The sequence below is a fragment of the Phytophthora cinnamomi genome (assembly GCF_018691715.1).
Source record: "Phytophthora cinnamomi strain GKB4 chromosome Unknown Contig75, whole genome shotgun sequence".
NCBI lineage: Eukaryota > Oomycota > Peronosporomycetes > Peronosporales > Peronosporaceae > Phytophthora > Phytophthora cinnamomi.
In genome coordinates this window covers 201,243-223,296 of record NW_027151008.1, presented here as the reverse complement: position 1 = coordinate 223,296, position 22,054 = coordinate 201,243, and the positions used below count along the sequence as shown (strand labels likewise).

Below are 22,054 nucleotides of genomic sequence, written 5' to 3'. Positions count from 1 at the left end.
ACGATGGCGAGAATGTCATCCCAAACAAGACAATGGTGAAGGTCATCATGAAAGTAGTCTGCGGTGCAGCTTTCGACTCTGCTGGCAAATTACAAACACGATCCGTGCTGTATGGATCATCGCGACGAATCTTGAGTGCCAAGTTGTGTGTGTCCACATGTCGACAATCTCAACATGTTGGTGGAGCTGAAAATTGATTTCACACATCGTACCGACGGCTTTTGGGGGTTCATTTTATTTGTGCAGAGCGCATTGACAGAGCTGGGCATAATTGCGCCGGCGGAATCATGCAATTGCTACGGCCGAGTTGTGTTTTCCATGAAGCCGAATGAGTTGTCTGAAATTTCTCGATTGCCAGCAATATATTCATATATGAATGCAGATCTGAAAGACTCACAAGTCATTCGTCGAGATAAGTGTCGGAGCCAACACAGGTGGTAGAAGAGTTCACTTACGACCGACTTCGCCTGCAAGCACTCGCAACCGGCTACCATGGAGGAGAATCAAACTTGGCGTGGGGCTGTGCGAGGAGGCGACTGTTACAGGTACACCATTATCGAAGTCGACGACAAGGTGAGTGCGGCGCCCGTACCAAGTGTAAGATCTCGTGTAGCTATAAGGCAGTAGAAACGTATGGAACATCGAATGTCCAGCATCCTGCTGCAATGAGGTTAGTACAATACCAGAAGTCCAACAGGAGATGGAAGGCTGTCCTGGACAATATGATTTCGGGTCATGCTCATATACTCCACAATGCAGCTCAACTCATCCCTCAAGCGCGTGAGGTGAAGTCAAGGGATGGTATACAGAGATCATGGCTTTCTGAGAGCGCCAATTGCAGATCGCTGTCAATTGAGACTCGTCGTATGCGGGTACCTCCTCACTAGCAAAACTACTGGTGAAGCTGGACGTACTGTAGTGTGGCTGGCGCGAAACGTAATTCATTGCATTATCCGCTACATGATGGAATTTTTATCCACATCCCAAAGCTATACCTCCAAAAAGGAATCATCCAGTGGTACGTAACTCCTCTCGCATGGTTTCGTCTAGCACGGCTGGGCAGTGGGGTGGTAGAACAGAAAGTTGCCTCCAGCCTTTTGTCCCTTGCAAGAGTCGTTAAACGCGCCTTGCTGGGCATCGGGAACGTTGCAACACTTCTGGTTGCCCTTCAGGTTAGGATCGATCGAGCCGCCTGACGCCTTGCAGGCCTTCTGGGTGAAGTCGGCGGTCAAGAAGCCAGAGGACTCGTATGTGTTGTCTGCTGCTGTTCCCGCACACTGTCGGAGAGCACCGTGACTGAAGACAGAGGTCAGTAAGCTGGTATTTGTGCCCAGGCGTCGGTCGACCAGCACTTACGTGGGCATCAGCAGAGCGGCGAGGGCAACGAGGACGAGCTGGAGCTTCATGATTGGGGGGGGGCGTGTCGGAGTCGCAACTTGAGGCGGGTGAAGTAGTTTTCGAAATGAGTTGCAGTCCCGAAGCTTCAGTGAGGGGTGTTTGCTCGCTGTAGGGCCCTAGGATAGTAGGCGTGATAACGGCTCTGACTCAGGATCCACCTGGTTGTACAGTCGTGCACCTCTAAATTGCACCGGTATCAGCCTATAGCCTGCGAGATCTAATGATAACGCCCGACTGGCTGCGCAAGTACCTCTGCCCATCACCTTCAGATGATTAACCTCAACGATTTTTTTCCCTCTTAAAGGAGGGATGACACTTTCAAGGATCTCGTTTCAAATCTTGGTGCGAAGACCATCAATACAAAACCTCAGTTTAATTTTCGCCGCAAAAGCCGTGACACGTCGACCATCCTCTTACGTCTAGTTGACTCTCTTTCAATTAGCCTGAAGGTCCAGTACCACGACAAGAAGGAAGACGCCGAGCTTGACATGTTCTCCAGCGGAATTGCATACACACCAGTGGAATTCTCTTTATGAAGTGGCTGTCTGAAGGCTAGCGTGATAGGCAATCCGTATTTGTAAGTGCCACACAAGAATTGTGTCAAAGACTGACATGGGTTTCTACTGAGTTAATGTAATAAATCTCAGTGGTTCCACTGAAGCGCCTGTTTCTGGTCTCCTTGTGTAATTGGTATAGCACACGCGCGACAGACGCGTCTGTGAAGGAACAATCAATTCGGGGGTAACTACTCCTTTTCCCGTGATTCTCCTTATACAAAGTCCAACATGCAATTTGGTGAAGATTTGATAATTGGCTGATTGCAAACTAACCAGTTAACCGACCTAGTGTGTTCGTCATAGCGTCTGTCTCAGACCAGACCATATCGGCTACATCATCATACACTGTACCATCATCATACCGCATCGCCTCTGTCCTCAGCGAAGTTTAGTCCTAAGCGTATTTTTGTTTCAGCCAATGAAAACAATGCATTGACACCGCATGTCTGTAGTTAAAATTCCATGTTGACCAGCTAATTATAGGCTGCCACCAGCCATTCGGTCTCACTGTTCAAAGTGCTATGGGTAGACCACGCACCACAGGAACCGGCAAAAAGCCAAAGCGCTACACCCGCATTGCAGTCGACTATACGCACAAGCGCCGCCTTCTCGAATCCTGGCTGCTGGCTATTCTGTAAACGAAGCTATTGCACACTTCTACCTAACTTGCAGCAGGCAAACAGGTTTGTAGTGATGATGATTATTCCAGCAGCTCCGACGATGAGTTTTCTAGATGCACAATACAACACGTTACTTTGATGAGACTTAATTGCGAAGGTAACCAAGCGAGCTTGGACACGTAGCTCAATTGGGAAAGAGCACCGCAATTTTATGCGGATGGACGCTGGTTCAATTCCCGCCGTGTCAATACTTTTTGATTGGTCCAAAATACCAAGAATTATTATAACTTTTACTTTTTATCATTTAATTCTGAGACTTGGCAACAGATGTACCGTAAACTGCATACATTGCAGTTCGCTTAGGACAGGGGCGATGCGGTAGTAGAGTATGATGATGCAGAAACAGGACAGAACCTAAAAAAACACACACAAACATGCTGTAGTGCCTATCACAACAAATCCTAAAAATCCTTTTGACTTGGCGGAACTATAGTGACTGGGAGGGATGACGTGCATCGTAAGCGGACCAGCGGCGCTAAGCTTGGCTGGGCACCCATTCGGTGCACCCGCTGTTCGCTTCGCTCACGATTTATAGATTGTACTTTCGGCCCAGTACAGTCCGCGGCTCGCTGGAATGCTCAGTGCTGGGCTCGCCTCCGCAAATACCGCGCGGCCTTGCTTCGCAGGCTCCCCACGTGGGTTTGCTGCGGCTTCGCGACCTCACTACCGCGCGCCTCACTTGGTCGAAGGCGCTGGCGCCTCGTCTTTAATGATGTAGCCCACCCTCTGGGGAATAAACGTGTGTTTCTACTATTTTCTGTGAAAACAGGTGTATATTTATCTATGTATCCAGACTCCCATCATTTTGTGGAATCACATATAAATCGTTCGGTATGGTCAGGCTTATCAATGTACTGTAAGGATTGGTGACGATTTCTGGTAAAAATAATGGGGATTTGTTGTGGCCAAAAACGGATCTCAAGGGACGCCTTGTCTGGTCTTTGTGGGAGGTCGATTTACTACCATATCGCATTTTTATGTCTTCGAATTATTTTATCACCGAGATCGATCTAAGCCCTAAATCCGAGCGACAAAATATCTGCAAACCACAATAAGCCGATAGGGATTATGGATAGGATGGGAAGGGACTGTGTTTTGTTAGGGTTCACCGATTTGAATCATCGGATATGGAAGGGAACGAGAAAAACAGGTGCGCATAACGTGGGTGGAAATCTGTACGTAGTAGGTACTGCATTCCTATGTCATTGCACACTACATGTCATCGCATACACCCCCATTCGGCCAATCACAGAGCTGTGTTTTAGCTTTGTGTGCATCAAGGACACTACGGTTGAGGTTGCACTTCGCTGTCCGATCGACTGTATCCCTACCACGAGGCAAACGGCCTGCGCGTGCTAGCACGTGCCACCGGGGTCTGTGGTTGAAGATAGGAAGATCTCGCAACCTGATTGGCTGGACTATCTCTGATACTGGAATGTGATTGGACGACAACTTCAATTTGGGTGCTTATGATTTGCATGTGTTGAGTCAACCGTTTTGAGCCGCAGCCGTGACTAGGCGGATCAGTCTTACGACAGGCAACTTCGTTTGGACCGCAGCCGAGATCGTTTGGACCACATCTACAAGCCTCACCTACTAGGGAACATTGCATACAGTAGGGACTGCTAGCTGGCAAACACACTAACCTAAATCGAGCTCACTTTCGGATTTCCTTCCAACTACTCACTCGACTACCAAGCCTCATTCGCACACTCTCAATTGGTTATGAGTCCAAGCTACGCGGACACCGTCAAGCTCGTGGAAGATAACTACTTCCACTGGGAGTTCAACATGCGGATGAAGTTCTCGCGCAAGGGACTGCTGCCCCACATCATCAAGGCGGAGTTCGACTCGGTGAACAACCGCACCACGGATGCATGGAAGACCGACGATCTGAAAGCCCTTGGAGTGATCGCTGGCGACGTCAGCCTCACATTCCAAGTCTACATCCGTGGTGCGATGAGTGCGATGGACGCACGGACCATGCTCCAGGAGCAGTTCAACCGGAGCACGCTCAAGAACCGACTCCTCGTCACCAAGAAGCTGCATAACTTCAAGATGGAGCTCGGTACGCGGTTCACGACGCACGTGGTCCGATTCAAGGAAATCGTGCTCCAAATGGAGATGATTGGTGAGCCTCTCAACGAGACCCGCCAACTCGTGCTGCTGCTCGGCAGTTTGACCGACGAGTACCGGATGATCAGTACCGTGCTCGAGAACACGCCGAAAATGACGCTCTCGTACGCAATCCAAGCGCTCTCTGGTGTTGAAGCCTCGGATGACTCGTCATCGACTCAAGAGAAGGCGTTTGCTACGAAGAAGAAGGAGAATTTCAAGCATCGGTTCAACGGCAAGTGGTTCTACTGTAAGAAGACTGGCCACAAGGAATTCGAGTGCCGCAAGAAGAAGGTCGACAACGAACGTGGGCAAGTCGCGCAAGCCGCGTCCGACTTCGCGTTTACGGCAACGGGTGCGATGGACAAGTCGGAGTGGCTCGTGGACTCCGGTGCCAGCTCGCACATGACCAGCGTCCGGGACAAGTTCGTGTCCATGAAGCAGCTGAAGACGCCAGTCCGCATCACGATCGCGGATGGCACGAAGATCGACGCAGTTGCAAAGGGCACCGTCGGAATGAAGCTGATCAACGGAATGTCTGTCGCGCTGTCGGATGTGCTGTACATCCCTGAAGTTGATGGAAGCCTCATCTCGGTTGCGAAGCTGGCCGAGAAGGACGTCGTCGCACAGTTGAGCAAGGACAAGTGTGTCTTTCGCTATGGCGATGCTACCGTTATGGAGGCCAAGCGTTTTGGAAACGTCTACAAGTTGAAGACAGTAGGGGGCGAGGTGTGTCGTGCGGCGACGACATCTCGTAAGGAGCCATGGGCCGTTGTGCACGCCCGTCTCGGCCACATCCAGTTCAAACGTTACGAACAGCTGTTGACCATGGCAAACGGAGCGCCTTGCGTTTTGGATGGTGTCACAAGTGGTACCGTCTGCGCAGGCTGCTGCATCGGCAAGATGAGAGCTGACGACTATCCGCGACACCCGGAGAAGCTCGTCAAGAATGCAGGCGTACTGGATCTGGTGCACATGGACGTCATGGGTCCGGTGCAGACCAAGACACCCGGTGGCTGCACGTATGTGGTAACCTTCATTGATGACTACTCACGTGACGTGACCATCTACTTCATGAAGGCCAAATCGGAAGTGCTGTCGAAGTTCATGATCTTCAAGGCAGCAATGGAGTACGCAACAGGCAGGGCGATCAAGCGCCTACGTTCTGACAATAGTGGCGAGTACACGGGCAAGCAATTCAAGGTCTACCTTGACCGCAGTAGCATCAAGCATGAAAAGACGGTGCCATGCACGCCTCAGCAAAATGGACCGGCTGAGCGCATGAACCGAAGTTTGGTGGAGATGGCGCGCTGTATGCTCTACCACGAAGCCATCGACAAAAAGTGGTGGGCCGAAGCCGTGAACACGGCTGCGTGGATCATCAACCGGCTCCCCAACTCGGTGATTAAGACGCCCTACAAAATTGTGCATGGAACCAAGCCGTAGCTCAAGAACATGAAAGTATTTGGTTCCGTTGGTTACGCGCACATTCCCGACGAGAAGCGCCGCAAGTTGGATGCTAAGGCCGTCAAGTGTCGATTCGTGGGCTACGAGGATGGTGTCAAGGGATACCGAGTTCTCAACGTGGCGACGGGAAAGGTGCAAATCGTGCGCACCGTGAAGTTCGTGGAAACAACAAGTCTGAATGACATGGTGCAGAAAATGGAGCTGGATGACGATGAAGTCAAGGTGGAGCAGCCCAGCCATGGTGGGTATCAATCGGACGAGTCAGGACAAGTCGTGCCCATGGATTCTGAAGTTGGGGACGTGCTCCCACTGCAACGGATCCCGAAGCGGCAGGCGCTCGCAAGAAACAAGTTGTGGCGCCCTCGACTACTGGCATGAAGCGCCAGAAAATGATTCAAGGCAGAGCTCAGGTCAACAAGGACCAACTTGCAATTGAAGGTGGCCAAGCAATGGCTGCAACGGAAGAGGTCCCTACGTCATATGAAGAAGCTATGGCGAGTGCGGACCAAGTGGAATGGAAGAGGGCTATGCAGAGCGAGTTGAAGTCGCTCGTGGCCAACAAAACATGGAAGCTGGTGCCGAGACCAGCTCATCAACGACCGATCGGTTGTTGTTGGGTATTCGCATTGAAACGCAACGAGAAGGGACAAATAATTCGTCACAAGGTCCGTCTCGTAGCCAAGTATTACTCGCAACGTCACGGAGTGGACTATGAAGAGACGTACGCCCCGGTGGCTTACCTGAACTCGATTCGCGCCAAACTGGCGAAGTGCGTCGCAGATGGATACGACATCGAGCAATGCGACGTCGATACCGCGTTCCTGTACGGCAAGCTAGAAGAAGATATCTACATGGACTTGCCAGAGGGACTCCGATACCTCGTGACACTTGCCGAAGACGATGGTGAAGAGGACGTCGTTTGTGTGTTACTGCAACGTTTGTACGGACTCAAGCAGGCGTCACGAGTATGGAACGAAACCATTGACGCGCACCTCAAGGTGATGGGATTCAAGCCTGCTGACGCCGACCCGTGTGTGTACACAAGAGGGGATGGAAACGACCACTGCATTGTGTGTCTCTACGTGGACGACACGCTGATCGCATCGCGGGACAATGCGGTGATTACATCGGTGAAGGCTGGAATCGTGGAGACGTTTCGAATCAAGGACCTCGGGCGCGCACGTTTCATTCTTGGAATTGAGATCGACTACAACATGGATCACAAGACACTGAGGATCTCTCAACAAGCGTACACCGAGTCGATCATCAAGAAGTTTGGGCAAGAGAACGGGAAGCCGTGCACATCGCCTATGGAAGCTGGAGTTCATCTGACCAAGGCCGACGAACCGCAGGCGGAAGAAGAGAAGCCCAAGATGAAGTCGAAGCCCTACCGATCGCTGGTGGGCAGCCTGGTGTACCTGACATGTGGAACACGACCTGACATTTCGGCCGCTGTTGCCAAGTTGAGTCGTTTCCTGGAGAAACCTGGCCAGAAGCATTGGGACGCCGGAATCAAGGTAGTGCGCTACCTACTGAAGACCAAGGACGTGGGCATCACGTACGATGGGTTATGTGGAGCCTACTCGGATGCGGACTGGGCCGGCAGCCGCGACGACCGTCGTTCCGGAAGCGGGACGATGTTAATGATGTGCGGTGCTCCTGTGGTGTGGCGTTCGACGTATCAGAAGACTGTCGCGTTAAGTTCTACAGAGGCCGAGTATATGGCACTGAGCGAATGCGTAAAGGAGTGCGTCTGGATGCGCCGTCTATTGAAGGACATTGGCACTGAACACGTGGGGGCTAAGGTGATCTATGAAGACAACCAAGGCGCGATGGCACTGGCGAAGAATGTTGGATACCAAGCTCGCACGAAGCACATCGACATACGCCACAACTTCATTCGCGAGAAGGTGGTGAGCAACGAAGTCGCGCTGGAGTATGTGGAGACCAAGAACCAGCTCGCTGACTTAATGGCGAAGGGTCTATCGTCGAAGACGCTCCGCTACTTGATGATGTGTAGAAACGTTGGACCCAAGCTCGAGACATCGAATTGAGTGGGGGTGTTGAGGTTGCACTTCGCTGTCTGATCGACTGGATCCCTACCGCGAGGCAGACGACCTGCGCGTGCTAGCACGTGCCACCGGGGTCTGTGGTTGAAGATAGGAAGATCTCGCAACCTGATTGGCTGGACTATCTCTGATACTGGAATGTGATTGGACGACAACTTCAATTTGGGTGCTTATGATTTGCATGTGTTGAGTCAACCGTTTTGAGCCGCAGCCGTGACCAGGCGGATCAGTCTTACGACAGGCAACTTCGTTTGGACCGCAGCCGAGATCGTTTGGACCACATCTACAAGCCTCACCTACTAGGGAACATTGCACACAGTAGGGACTGCTAGCTGGCAAACACACTAACCTAAATCGAGCTCACTTTCGGATTTCCTTCCAACTACTCACTCGACTACCAAGCCTCATTCGCACACTCTCAATTACTACCCATTATACTTGAAAATTTTATTGCATATATGTTTTCATACCGAACATTGTACAGTACAAATTGCGAAACGTACGTCCCCTCCCACACTGATGAATCAACCGAGACACCTTGCCAGAGCGCTCGTAAAGAGCAGAGAACTACGGCTTGCCCTAACGAAAATCGCCTGACACTAGGCTTAAGATAATAAGCTACCTGGTGATGGCATTTGCATCCTGTAGTGGCCAAGATCGTTTTTTTTTTTGCAGCTTTCAGCGTTTTTGGTGTTTTTGTACAGTATAGGATTGCCTTTAAATCGCGCCCATGACACCGGTGCAGAATCTGTGTACATTAGGCAAATCCGAACACGGTTTGGGATTTGTATGAACGGATGTCGACGGGACGCGTGGACTCATAATATGGTCCGTTTGCTGGTATAATTGGCGCTGGACCTGCCTACGCGAATACCACGCGGGTATAATTTGGCTGCGCAAACACGGAGCTCTGTTGGTTTTGGTGTTTGTGTGGAAGAGGGCAAATGCCGAAGTGAGATTTATCGTGAAGCCTAAATCTACGTTACTGTCCTCCTCTTCCTGTTGTTCCCCTTGTGCTCCTTGATGCCTCTCATCATGTTGTTTACCCTACCGAGGACTCAGTGCCAGTCATCGGTTTATCCAACCACATCACGGCTAGGCACGTGCCGTGCCCACCGTCAACTCGTCCACCGCGGAGTCATCTCCGGACGAGTCTTCGCTGGGTCCGTCCCGTCTCCGGATGAGTCTTCGCTGGGTCCGTCCTGTCTACACTGGCGGTACACAACACCATCAGTCTTGTCTACACTCGCGGCGCACAATCCCAACACTCCCACTCGCCGCTAGTGTTGAGCAGCCTTGGCGATGACTCGACTCGCCTCGAGCAGGTACTGCAGGCGCTTAGTTCCCACAGCCTTCGTGAACATGTCGGCGAGCTGATCCTTCGTCGGCACGTAGTCGACCGCGATGACTCCCCGCGCCACGTTCTCACGGACGAAGTGGCGCTTGATGTCCACATGCTAGGTTCGAGCGTTGTAGCCTGCGTTACTTGCCAACGCGATGGCACCTTGGTTATCCTCCCACACTCGCGTAGCTCCCACTTGCTCGTGGCCCAGGTCCTTCAGCATGGCTCGGGCCCACGGCACCTCCTGGTGCACAGTCCGAGTGCCATGTACTCGGCTTCCGCCGAGCTTAGCGCCACCGTGCGCTGGTACTTCGACTTGAAGACCACCGGCGCCCCGCGGATCATCACCATCGTTCCGGACACTGAGCGGCGGTCGTCCAGATTGCTGCCCCAGTCCGCGTCCGTGTACGCCTCGACCACGATCTTCCCCTCGTTGCCGTTGTAGATGATGCTGACGTCTCGGGTGCTCTTCAGGTACCGGAGCACTCGGACCGCAGCCTTCCAATGCTGTTGCCCAGGATTCTCCAAGAATCTTGACAACTGTGTGACTATCTATGCCACATCCGGGCGAGTGCACGTTGTGATGTACAACAGACATCCAATGAGTGTTCGGTATGGCTTTACCTGCCTTGTCTCCCGTTCGGCGTGGGTCGTTGGTAACTGAGTCTTCGTCAGCTTCAGGCCCAACTCGCACGGGTTCACCACCACCTTGGCGTCCTGCTGGTTGAACCTCTTCACCACGTCGTCAATGTAACGCGTCTGCTTTATCATGAGCGTCTTGGCCATGTAGTCGTGGTTGATCTCCATACCAAGGATGAACTTGGCCTCGCCCAACTCCTTCATCTTGAACGAGTTCTTGAGCGCCACCTTGACCTCCTGGATCTCGGTAGTTGTCCTGGCCGCAATGATCATGTCGTCCACGTACAGGCAGATGTACACGTACTTGTCATCCTTGCCCTTGACGTAGACGCACTGGTCGGCACCGCAACTCCGAAATCCGATGTTCACGAAGACTCGGTGGATAGTCTTGTGCCAAGCATACGCTGCTTGCTTCAGACCGTATATCGCCTTCTCGAGTCTGCATCATGTTCCTCGCGTCCGCGACGCCATAGGGCACCTCCATGTACACGCGCTCCGTGAGTCCGCTGTTGAGGAACGCAGTGTCCGCATCCAACTGCTCGGCCACGTACACCTTCGCCACCACCACCGACAACATAACTCGGATTGAGTTCATGTTGGCCACTGGCGAGTATGTCTCGAAGAAGTCTACGCCAAACTGCTGCTTGAACCCTTTCGCCACCAGGCGAGCCTTGTACCTGATTACTTGGCCATGCTCGTTGCGCTTCTTCGCGAACACCCATCGACATCCGATCGGCCGAGCATTCGCTGTCCTTTGTACCATCGTCCAGGACCCATTGTCGGCGTGTGCTTTTAGCTCCGCGTTCATCGCCTTGATCCACTCCGAAGACTCGTTGCTACGCATCGCCTGCTGATACGTGCTTGGTGCGTCGTCCGCCTCACCGACATCTACAGCGTACGCCAACACAGCTTCGGCAAGTAGGTTATCCTCGTCATACCTCGGTCGCTTAGGCGATGGAAGCCAGAAGTGATCGTCGTTGTCCGAGTCTTCGCTGCTGTGCATCCTCGAGTCTTCGGCGCCTGCTAATCCATCTCCAAGAATCGAAGATTCACGTACACGCCGGATTCGTTCCGGTTCTGGGTGGAACATCATTTCCTCAGTCATCGCTGGGTTCCCCACCCTTTGGAAGTTCGTCAGAACCTGTACCGATGACTCATTCAACTCCGCCTCTCGCATTTCCGAGTCTTCGGCGGTTTCTCCCACTGACTCCAATGGGTTATCACTCGAAGTTTGCTGCGCAGGTTCCGGTAATGCAGCATCCTCTCCATCCTTCGTCACTTGGATGGTCACCGAGTCTTCGGTGGACGCCGTGTCGTAGATGCCATTTACTTCTCGTTCGTCGAGTTTCACCGATCTGGTCACCTCCACCTTGTTTGACTCCAAGTCGTACACTCGGTAACTCTTCGAGTCTTCGGCGTACCCCAGGAACATGCACTCGAAGCTCTTTGCTTCCGACTTCGTGCGTTTTGCCTTGTCAACGTGTGCATACCCGATCGATCCAAACACACGTAAGCGGTCCAACTGAGGTTTCGCCTTGAACGACAACTTGTACGGAGTCTTCGTTGGGTGCATACTGTTGGTCGACTGGTTGGTTATGTACACTGCCGTGCTGACTGCCGGTGCCCACCACAACGTGGTCACACCCTTGTAATGCAGCATGCTCCGAGCCTTCTCCATGATCGTACGATTCATCCGTTCTGCCACTCCATTCTGCTGAGGGCTATACGGGACGGTCTTCTGGTGCATGATCCCGTTCTGCCGGCAGATCTCGTCCATCGACTTGTTGACAAACTCGCTGCCATTGTCCGAGCGCAGACACTTGATGCGCTCTCCCCACGGATTCTGGTACAGCTTCATGAACAGCTTGAACTTGACCGCGACCTTGCTCTTCTTAGTCAAGAAGTACACCACGACGTGCCGCGAGTAGTTGTCCACGAAGGTGAGCACGTACCTGGCCCCACCCTTAGACTTCGTCTTCATGGGGCCCATCACGTCCGTATGAACGAGCTCTAGCGGACGTGTCGTTTTCGTTAACGATCGCGACGGGAAGTGCGCGACCGTCTGCTTGCCCTTCATGCATCCGCCGCATAGGGTCTTAACCATGTTCTGGGTCATCGGCAGCCCAGTCGTGGCTTGCCGAGTCTTCGCCTACGAGTCGTCGTTGAGGTGTCCCATGCGAGCGTGCCAAAGATCCCACCCGCTTTCGACCCCCGAGTACTTCGTGTAGTACGCCGTGTCCGGCTGGCATTCCAGCACGTACGCCTTGCCGATCTTCTTCCCAGAAGCGATCGTCGTCGACTTGTCCCAACTGACACACGACTTGCGCTGGAACTCCACGCTCATGCCGTGCTCAGCCAACTTTCCAACCGAGAGCAGTCGTCGGTCAAGGCCGGGTATGTGGAGTACCTCTATCATTCGGATCCGCTTGCCGTCGATGCCCGTCAAGCCTACTGACCCCGCCCCAGCCACGCGAATCTTCGTTCCATCCGCGATTGTCACAAACATGTCCGCCGACGTGTCCGCGTACTCGAACAAGTCGTCGCGGTGTGGCGTCATGTGCGCCGTCGCACCACTATCGATCAGCCACCCTGCCGACCGATCCTCACCAACAACGAAGACTGAGTCTTCGTTGGTGTCACCATTGCCTTGCTCCGGGCAGTCCCACTTCATGGGACCGAGTTTGTCGCAGTTGAAGCACTTGCCCTTGAACTTGCCGAGCTTTCGTCCTCCATTGCTCTTCCGTTCAAACCCCTTTCCGACCTTGTTGAACCTTTGGTTCTTACCCTTACCTCCGAACGAGGTAGCCTTCAGCGCACGCTCCGAAGACTCCTTCTTCTCTTGTCGCTCGTACTCCTTGAGCAACTTCATCTTGACCTCGATGAGCGTCACGTCCTTGGAGTTCTCGACGATCGATGAGATCAACTCGTACTCAGCAGGCAGCCTGCTCAGCAAAATAACGAGTTGTCGGCCATCGTCCAGCGGCTCGCCCAGCGTTTGCAGGCCCACGATGAGCTTGTTGAACTTGTCCAGATGCTTCGCCATCGTCGATCCTTCCTCCATCTTGAACTCATGGAGGCGACGAGTCATCGCCACGCGGTTATGCATTGTTGTCCGGTTGTAAAACTCTCCCAGTGTATTCCACGCTTGAATGGCCGAGGTGGCCGACCGAATCTTCGTGTGGTGCTCCACCGCCACTCCTTGGGCGATGGGTCCGAGCGCCTTCATGTCGTTGAGCAACCAGGCCTCGGTGACCTCACTCGGGTCCTTCACCACTTGCATGTGAGCCAGCAGCCCCATCCTCGCCAGCGTCATCCGCATAGCGAACTCCCAGTGGAAGTAGTTGTCGCTTCCCCGGATGACTTCGGCCTTCTTGCTGGACGTCGTCATGTCCGTCATCGTGGGCTTGAGCTTGTGCGGCTGTTAGCCTGTTGTTTTTGGTGCTTGTGTGGAAGAGGGCAAATGCCGAAGTGAGATTTATCGTGAAGCCTAAATCTACGTTACTGTCCTCCTCTTCCTGTTGTTCCCCTTGTGCTCCTTGATGCCTCTCATCATGTTGTTTACCCTACCGAGGATTCAGTGCCAGTCTTCGGTTTATCCAACCACATCACGGCTAGGCACGTGCCGTGCCCACCGTCAACTCGTCCACCGCGGAGTCATCTCCGGACGAGTCTTCGCTGGGTCCGTCCCGTCTCCGGATGAGTCTTCGCTGGGTCCGTCCTGTCTACACTGGCAGTACACAATACCATCAGTCTTGTCTACACTCGCGGCGCACAATACCAACAAGCTCACGACTTCGCAACCGCTCACTATAGTACCATAATATACCATAATACAGTACCATAATACAGTACCATAATACAGTACCATAATACAGTACGGTAGTGTAGTGAGCGATTGCGATGTCGTGTAGCTACGTGTTCGCGCAGCCAAATTATACCCGCGCGGTATTCGCGGAGGCAGGTCCAGCGCCAATTATACCAGCAAACGGACCATATTATGAGTCCACGCGTCCCGTCGACATCCGTTCATACAAATCCCAAACCGTGTTCGGATTTGCCTAATGTACACAGATTCTGCACCGGTGTCATGGGCGCGATTTAAAGGCAATCCTATACTGTACAAAAACACCAAAAACGCTGAAAGCTGCAAAAAAAAAAACGATCTTGGCCACTACAGGATGCAAATGCCATCACCAGGTAGCTTATTATCTTAAGCCTAGTGTCAGGAGACTTTCGTTAGGGCAAGCCGTAGTTCTCTGCTCTTTACGAGCGCTCTGGCAAGGTGTCTCGGTTGATTCATCAGTGTGGGAGGGGACGTACGTTTCGCAATTTGTACTGTACAATGTTCGGTATGAAAACATATATGCAATACAATTTTCAAGTATAATGGGTAGTGTTCTTGATGCACACAAAGCTAAAACACAGCTCTGTGACTGGCTGGATGGGGGTGTATGCGATGACATGTAGTGTGCAATGACATAGGAATGCATTATCGGAAGTTTTAGGGAGACGCGGTCCCCACCTCGTCCCCACCCCGTCCCTCGCCCGTCACTCTGATATGTCAACTATCTGAAGTTTGGACTTCCGGATATCAGCACATATCTACGTACTTAATACACAAAAAAACACATTTGCACAACACAGATTTAAACAAAATCCATTTGACAGAACGCAGCGGCACCAGCGCACTGGGCGGGGCACCACACGGACGTCGACCGCGCCGGCGCCCGAGGGCGTGATGGCCTGAAGGGTGGCGCGGTGAAACAGAGCAGCAGAGCCAGCGCCAGTGCTAAAGAGCGGCAGTCAAATCTGTACGTACAACAAGGGGGCGGGGCTGAGCATGGATTGAACTACTAACTGGTTTTGAAATTGGTTTTAAATGTGAACTAGGAATTGCCTTTGAGACTGTCGCTCAGTGCATTGAGTGTAAGCTTGCTCTGTGTACGGTGTGCTTCGACAGCACAGACGGATTGATCGCGTTCGTGGTAAACGGAGGATTTTCCCACAACTTATGGGATGGATGCACTTTACGCAACAGCACAGCATCTTGTAGGACGACTACCCAGAGGTACAGTAGCAATTCCAAAAATCCTCCAGTTGATTTGTGCGGTGTTGACTGTTTTACCTATGTTGTCATGTAGTTAAATGGAAACACTTCGCGTTGCAGACTACCAGGAGGTGTAAGAGCAGCTCGATTTAAAAAGAATGAGCGGCGGTGCGGGGGAACCCCAGCAAGGGAGCGCATGGCGTCCCGAGGCAAAGCCGCCAGGTAATATCCCTCCACAGCGCCAGCATTCCAGCGCCCCAACCTTCTAATCTGTGACTCTGTTGCTCCAGCTAGTTCAGCCATTCGGGATCCAGATCCTCGGGTAGCGTAGGTCTTAGTTTTGAGTGCATACTGAGGGCAGAGAAAGATTTACGGTAGCGCCGTAATGTGCTCGGTATGTCATTGCTTTTGTTGATTTTTTCCTGCCTTGAGAACTTAAAATTATACGACAGTGCAGGCTCTAGAAAATTAGAAACAGCTTCCTTAGGCGCGTATTGCCGGGTCGTGTCGGCAGGCCTTGCCTCGCGACAGCGATCTAGCGTTGCGTTACCGTCCTCTTCGAGCTCAACTTGCAACCCTGGTGGCTCCATGGCACCCCAAACACAATTTACGATATGGACTATTTTTTGCTATCACCGAAGAGCTGTCTGCAGGGAGGGACGCCGTCTCCATTCTATAGTGCATTCAAGTACAGCTACACCTAACCCTAGGGAGATAACCTCTCAGTACCTAATACGTACCGTAATAATCGGGCCCAGTGCGACACAGTTTCCCAGTCATAATCAAGTGAAGCAAAAAACCTCGTAAGGTTTTTCAAAGCGTTTGTTCGGATGACGTCCGTCCCGCACGGTTGGTTGCGGTACCTCCCTCGCGCCATCGCAGTCACAAAAGAAAATGAAGAAGAGGCTGAAGAACAATAACAAGACGAAGCTGACGGTGCGGTCTCTCGGAAGTCATGCTCGATAATCGTTTTTTTTACATTTTGCTGATGATGCTCGTGTACAGGGGGCTGAGGCCTCTAAAACCACTGCCAGAGATGACCATCACTGACGAGGAGGAAGATAACGATCAATAGACGTTAACCGCAAGTTTTTTTTTCAAGTCTTTTTTCTAAAAAAAAACTTTTAGGAGGGGAGGGGTTGTCACCCATACGTCAGCCGGTGTCGCACTCAAACACTGGACCCGATTATTACGGTACAGATTTCCACCCACGTTATGCGCAACTGTTTTTCTCGTTCCCTTCCATATCCGATGATTCAAATCGGTGAACCCTAACAAAACACAGTCCCTTCCCATCCTATCCATAATCCCTATCGGCTTATTGTGGTTTGCAGATATTTTGTCGCTCGGATTTAGGGCTTAGATCGATCTCGGTGATAAAATAATTCGAAGACATAAAAATGCGATATGGTAGTAAATCGACCTCCCACAAAGACCAGGTGTGGGTAAATCGCACCGCCTCTTCCTACTTCACAAAGCGAGCGCATCGTTGGTTCTCAGGACACCAAGGTAACATCGCCGGCCGCTGTTACTCCAGTACGGCTCTGTTGGACGTGTTTAACGGCTCGTTAGTTTCGCCTGGGAGTGAACTAGCGACGCCTGCTGTTACGAAGTACGGCAGGTTGCACACCGATTGCAGGAGGAAGCAAATCAATTCTTGTTACTGTGACTTACACCTCGACCGCAACAGCGATTCTTCTGAGCCAGCTTCTCTCCAACAATACAAAAGACAAACTGTGACTGGCCTGGTCTGTTCCTACTGTGATCTTCCTCGTTCCGTGGCCTACGTCACCAACACTCCTGTCTGCGACCTGGCGGTGCACGCACCAAGCTGCACGCACCAAGCTGCACGCACCATGAAATTGCGCGACCAGCATCGTAACACGCCGCCCTCCGAGAAGGTAGGCATACTCTCGGAACTAGTCTTCGGCTGCATCACAGGCAGCATTACTCGACATCGTCTGGTAGGACATCTTGCGTTTCATTTCACGGGGAGTCTGGTTGATTTTTGGTTGCATTCCCACCAACGCTTTCATTTTGTCCAGGCGCAGGTATCCCATTGGTTTCGTTAGTAAATCTGCTGGGTTCTCCTCTCCCGACACTTTCCACGGCTCAACACCCTTTTGTTGCGCCATTTCGCGCACGAAGTGAAGACGCAATTCGATGTGGCGTGTCTTTCGGCTATACGTGGGGTGAGTCGCAAGGATAATTGCTGCTTGGTTATCCACACCAAGCCGAAACACGATCTCACGTTTTCCGCTAATCTCCACCAGCATGTTCTTAATTGATTGTCCCTCTTGACATGCCTCGCAACCTGCAGCATATTCAGTTTCTGCTGTGCTGAGAGCCACAATACTTTGGCGTCTCGCAGCCCAAGCAACTGGTCCACCGGCCATCGTCATCACATACCCTGACACACTCTTCCTCGTGTCCGGGCAGTTTCCCCAATCTGCATCTACGAAACCATTGATTTCCAGGACTTTAGAAACTACTGGATCTTGGTTCTTGAAGAAAATGCCGTGATTCTTCGTTGCCGCAAGGTATCGCAAAATTCGCTTGAGGGTCGCAGCATGTGAAATGTTTGGATGCTGAACGAAACGGCTTAGACAGCCTACAGAAAATGCGAGATCAGGTCGGGTGCTTGTCGCCAAATACATCAGAGCGCCGATAGCCTCACGATAAGGTAGTCCAGGTTCTTTGTCTCCTTCCTTCGCCGCCCCGAGCTTGACCGTTGTGTCCATCGGCGACCGACCCTGGATTGCATCTACGAAACCAAAACGCTCCAGAATTTCTTGTGCATACTTGGATTGGTGAAGTAGCACGCCATCGTCCTGCCAGTCAACTTGGACACCCAAATAATTGTTGAGACGACCCATATCCTTCAGCCCGTACTTCTGGTTTAGCTCTGCGAAGAACTGGGTCTTCCAGCATTCCTTGTTCGACGCGCAAATGATATCATCGACGTAAACTAAAACGGTGGCTACCGTTCTGTCCTTCAACTAGAAATAGAGGCAAGGTTCCGTGGCAGATCTTTCTAGGCCTTTCTCAGTTAGCCAGCCGTGAAGCTCGTCGTACCATTCGCGACCACTGTCGTGCTGGCCATACAGAGCTCGCTTCACTTTGTACACCCATCCGGGTTTTTGCCGGAACCCTGCTATGCGGCGGACGAAGTGAACAAATCGTTTTCGCGCATTTATATACGCGGTGTCAATATCTCCTTGGAAAGCAAGTAACTGCAGGATCTTGCATAGCGCCACTAACATCCTAAAAGATGTCATTCGGGCTACTGGAGAGAATGTATCCAGCACGTTGAAATCGACTCCTGGGACTTCTTTGTCTCCTCGACCGCACAAGCGCGAGCGAAATCGCAGCACATTGCCGAGTTCGTCAGTTTTGACTGGAATCTCCACATAGTCTCGAGTGGCTTGGTGCCTTCAGGCATTTCATTTTCCGGAACTAATTCAAGTACATCTTTTTCGATCATCGCTGTGACTTCTTTCTCCATACCCTTCCACCACTCAGCTCGTTGTGATGAATTCATTGCTTGAGGTACTGTGCGAGGGGGTTCGCATTTCTGATATGTGCCACACGCGGTGTTGCGGCTTTGACGTCTCAGTTACCATCGCGATGGCTGCAAATGCCGCGTACACTTGCATCTCATTCAAACCAATGTCATCGTCATTAATCTCCAGGACTTCAGCCAGTTTGCCCCGGCGTTGGCTGGCTTCACTGGTGCAGTTCTTAGGCCGAGTGTTGGTGTCACTATGCTGTAGATTGGCAGCCACCAAGCCAGTGTGGTGGTCCTGTTCATAATCCGAGTAGGTAGCAACTTCAGCGCCAATCGCTGCAGCACTTTGATCACTTGTCCGGGAGGTACGAGATACATCAGGGTGCAAGACGAAAATTTGGCAGCGGGTTTTGTAGGCATGGTGTACTGCTTCTGCTTGAAACATCACCACTTGGTACAGTATCGTAGCCTGCAGTTGGAGTACAGCTGCTTCTAGCCGCTGCGATGGAGTCGTGGACACCGATGTTAGTTCTGGCGTCTTCATCTTCCCTTCCTGCGACTGGCAAGTCGTAATCTCGTCGACCAGTACTTGTTAAGTCCGGATGTTCTGCTAGAGCCAAGTCTCGAACCCTGCATCAAAGCCATCGTTGTGTCGGTCCTTGTACATTATCTGCTCGTTGACGGTGACTTGACCGGCGACCTCTACCGTGCCTTCCGACGGGAAGTATATCTTGCAACCGAGAATACCGTCTCGGTAACCCAACACAAAGCCAATTCTGCAGTTATCTGCAAATTTGTGCCGTGACGGCCCCACCTTTGTGTGTGCGCCGAATTTCCTGATGTGTGAATGTCTGGGTTTCGATCCCACATCTCCTCGTACGGTGTACTGTTGGTTGCACTTGAGAAGGTACGGTTCCTGATGTAGACTGCATAGTGTAGTGCTTCTACCCAGAAAGACGTCGGGAATCCAGAGTCTTTCATCATGGCCTTCAACATGCCTGTCAGGGTCTGGTGAGTACGTTCCACCATATTCAATCGAGGCGTGTTGGGTGGGGTTGGCGTGTGCGAAATACCGTGTTCCTGGTACCATGCAATCATGCCTCCGTTCACGAATTCGCCGCCACCATCCGTCAGCAGCTCTTGCACCTTGCAGTCTCGTCACTGTCGCTCCGCCCAAGCGCAATACCGACGCATCAGTGGATTAATCTCGTCCTTGTGTTTAGACTGCACCGGGTACGCCGTGACATAGCGTGTGTGCGCACTAAGACCGCTTTAAATCTTGTGCAATTGTAGTGCGACGGTGAAAAGAGTAAGTCAGCGCACACCAGTTGATTCCGACGCTTGACACCGCGATCCAGGTGTCGATTCGGTGTCTTCTCTCTGCTTGCCCAGTTGACAGGCCTCACAGAGATCAAACTTCCGATTGCGCAGCATTATCCCCTCAACTAGGCTCTGATCAGACATTTGCTTCACAAATTGAGAGCAGGTGTGGCCCAGTCTTTCGTGCCAACACTGCAAGTCTGCCACACCGTCAGTCATACAGTAATTTACCATGATCTGTGGGGTCGGGCGGTCTGCAGTCTGCTCCTTCTTTGACAAGAATGAGTTCTCTGCGTTGAAGATCCACAACTTGCATGGGTGCACCTTGATCTGCATCGCAACTTCTCCGTTCATGCTCAGCGTGTACTCGAGTGTGGAATCATTGTACACAATCTGGAATCCTTGCTCCGTGGTCACCGATTGAGAAAACAAGTTAGTCTTCTCAGGCGAGTAGTACACATTGTCAATGCGAAGGACGAAGGGAAGACCATCCACACTAACCCAGAGATCAATTGATCCAATCCCCACAGGTGAACTTTCGCCGTTGTACCCATACCCAGTCGCTTTTTCACGCTCCTCTTGTGTAAGATCACGGAAGCTCACAAAGTAGGTTTGTCTCCAACCAGGTGTTGAGTAGCTCCGTTGTCGAACACCCATTGCTCTGGTCGATACACCGGTTTTGTGCCAGCTTTTTGTTTATCGGCGCTTGGTCCACTGGTGCCTCGAATCGAGTCACGTCCCTCCAGCTTTTGCGCAGGCCCTTGTTGTTCGTGACTGTAATTACTCGAGGAAAGAGTAAGGTTGGCTTGGCCGCGGACGTTACCGCCGTCGTTACCGTTTTGTCGCTCTGGCTCTTGCTTTACCTTGTTCGGGCAGCTGTGGCGAATGCGCCCTGGCTGGTGGCATCCGAAGCAGGTATCGATTGGATCGATCTTCTTCATATCGTTGCTGATTCTGATCCGATCGCTTTCTGTAATTATCAGAACTGTTCTGGCTCCCGTTGTTAGCCCCTGCTGGCTTTGTCTGGTTGATAGGGTTGCGATTCTGGTAGTGAGAGGTTATCTCCCTAGGGTTAGGTGTAGATGTACTTGAATGCACTATAGAATGGGGACAGCGTCCCTCCCTGCAGACAGCTCTTCGGTGATAGCAAAAAATAGTCCATATCGTAAATTGTGTTTGGGGTGCCATGGAGCCACCAGGGTTGCAAGTTGAGCTCGAAGAGGACGGTAACGCAACGCTAGATCGCTGTCGCGAGGCAAGGCCTGCCGACACGACCCGGCAATACGCGCCTAAGGAAGCTGTTTCTAATTTTCTAGAGCCTGCACTGTCGTATAATTTTAAGTTCTCAAGGCAGGAAAAAATCAACAAAAGCAATGACATACCGAGCACATTACGGCGCTACCGTAAATCTTTCTCTGCCCTCAGTATGCACTCAAAAGCTAAGACCTACGCTACCCGAGGATCTGGATCCCGAATGGCTGAACTAGCTGGAGCAACAGAGTCACAAATTAGAAGGTTGGGTCGCTGGAATGCTGGCGCTGTGGAGGGATATTACCTGGCGGCTTTGCCTCGGGACGCCATGCGCTCCCTTGCTGGGGTTCCCCCGGACCGCCGCTCATTCTTTTTAAATCGAGCTGCTCTTACACCTCCTGGTAGTCTGCAACGCGAAGTGTTTCCATTTAACTACATGACAACATAGGTAAAACAGTCAACACCGCACAAATCAACTGGAGGATTTTTGGAATTGCAACTGTACCTCTGGGTAGTCGTCCTACAAGATGCTGTGCTGCTGTGTAGTGGGTCTAACTTGATTCACTACATTTTGCTTACACGTTGCGCTACGTGTATGAGGAAGAGTAAGTACTTAGTAATTACTTGAGTTAATTATATTTGAATACACAAATATAATTTA

The 22,054-nt window shown here is 51.8% G+C and overlaps 1 protein-coding gene across 1 annotated transcript; it reads right to left on the bottom strand.

The window, feature by feature from the left end:
- Positions 1-1,046: 1,046 nt before the first annotated feature.
- On the bottom strand, positions 1,047-20,799 carry IUM83_19404 (Gag-pol Polyprotein; the record flags this gene model as incomplete). The annotated part of the gene is made up of 2 exons (XM_067944452.1): positions 1,047-1,277; positions 20,374-20,799. 2 exons carry the CDS (start codon positions 20,797-20,799, stop codon positions 1,047-1,049), a joined length of 657 nt encoding a protein of 218 aa, XP_067785830.1.
- Positions 20,800-22,054: the final 1,255 nt, after the last annotated feature.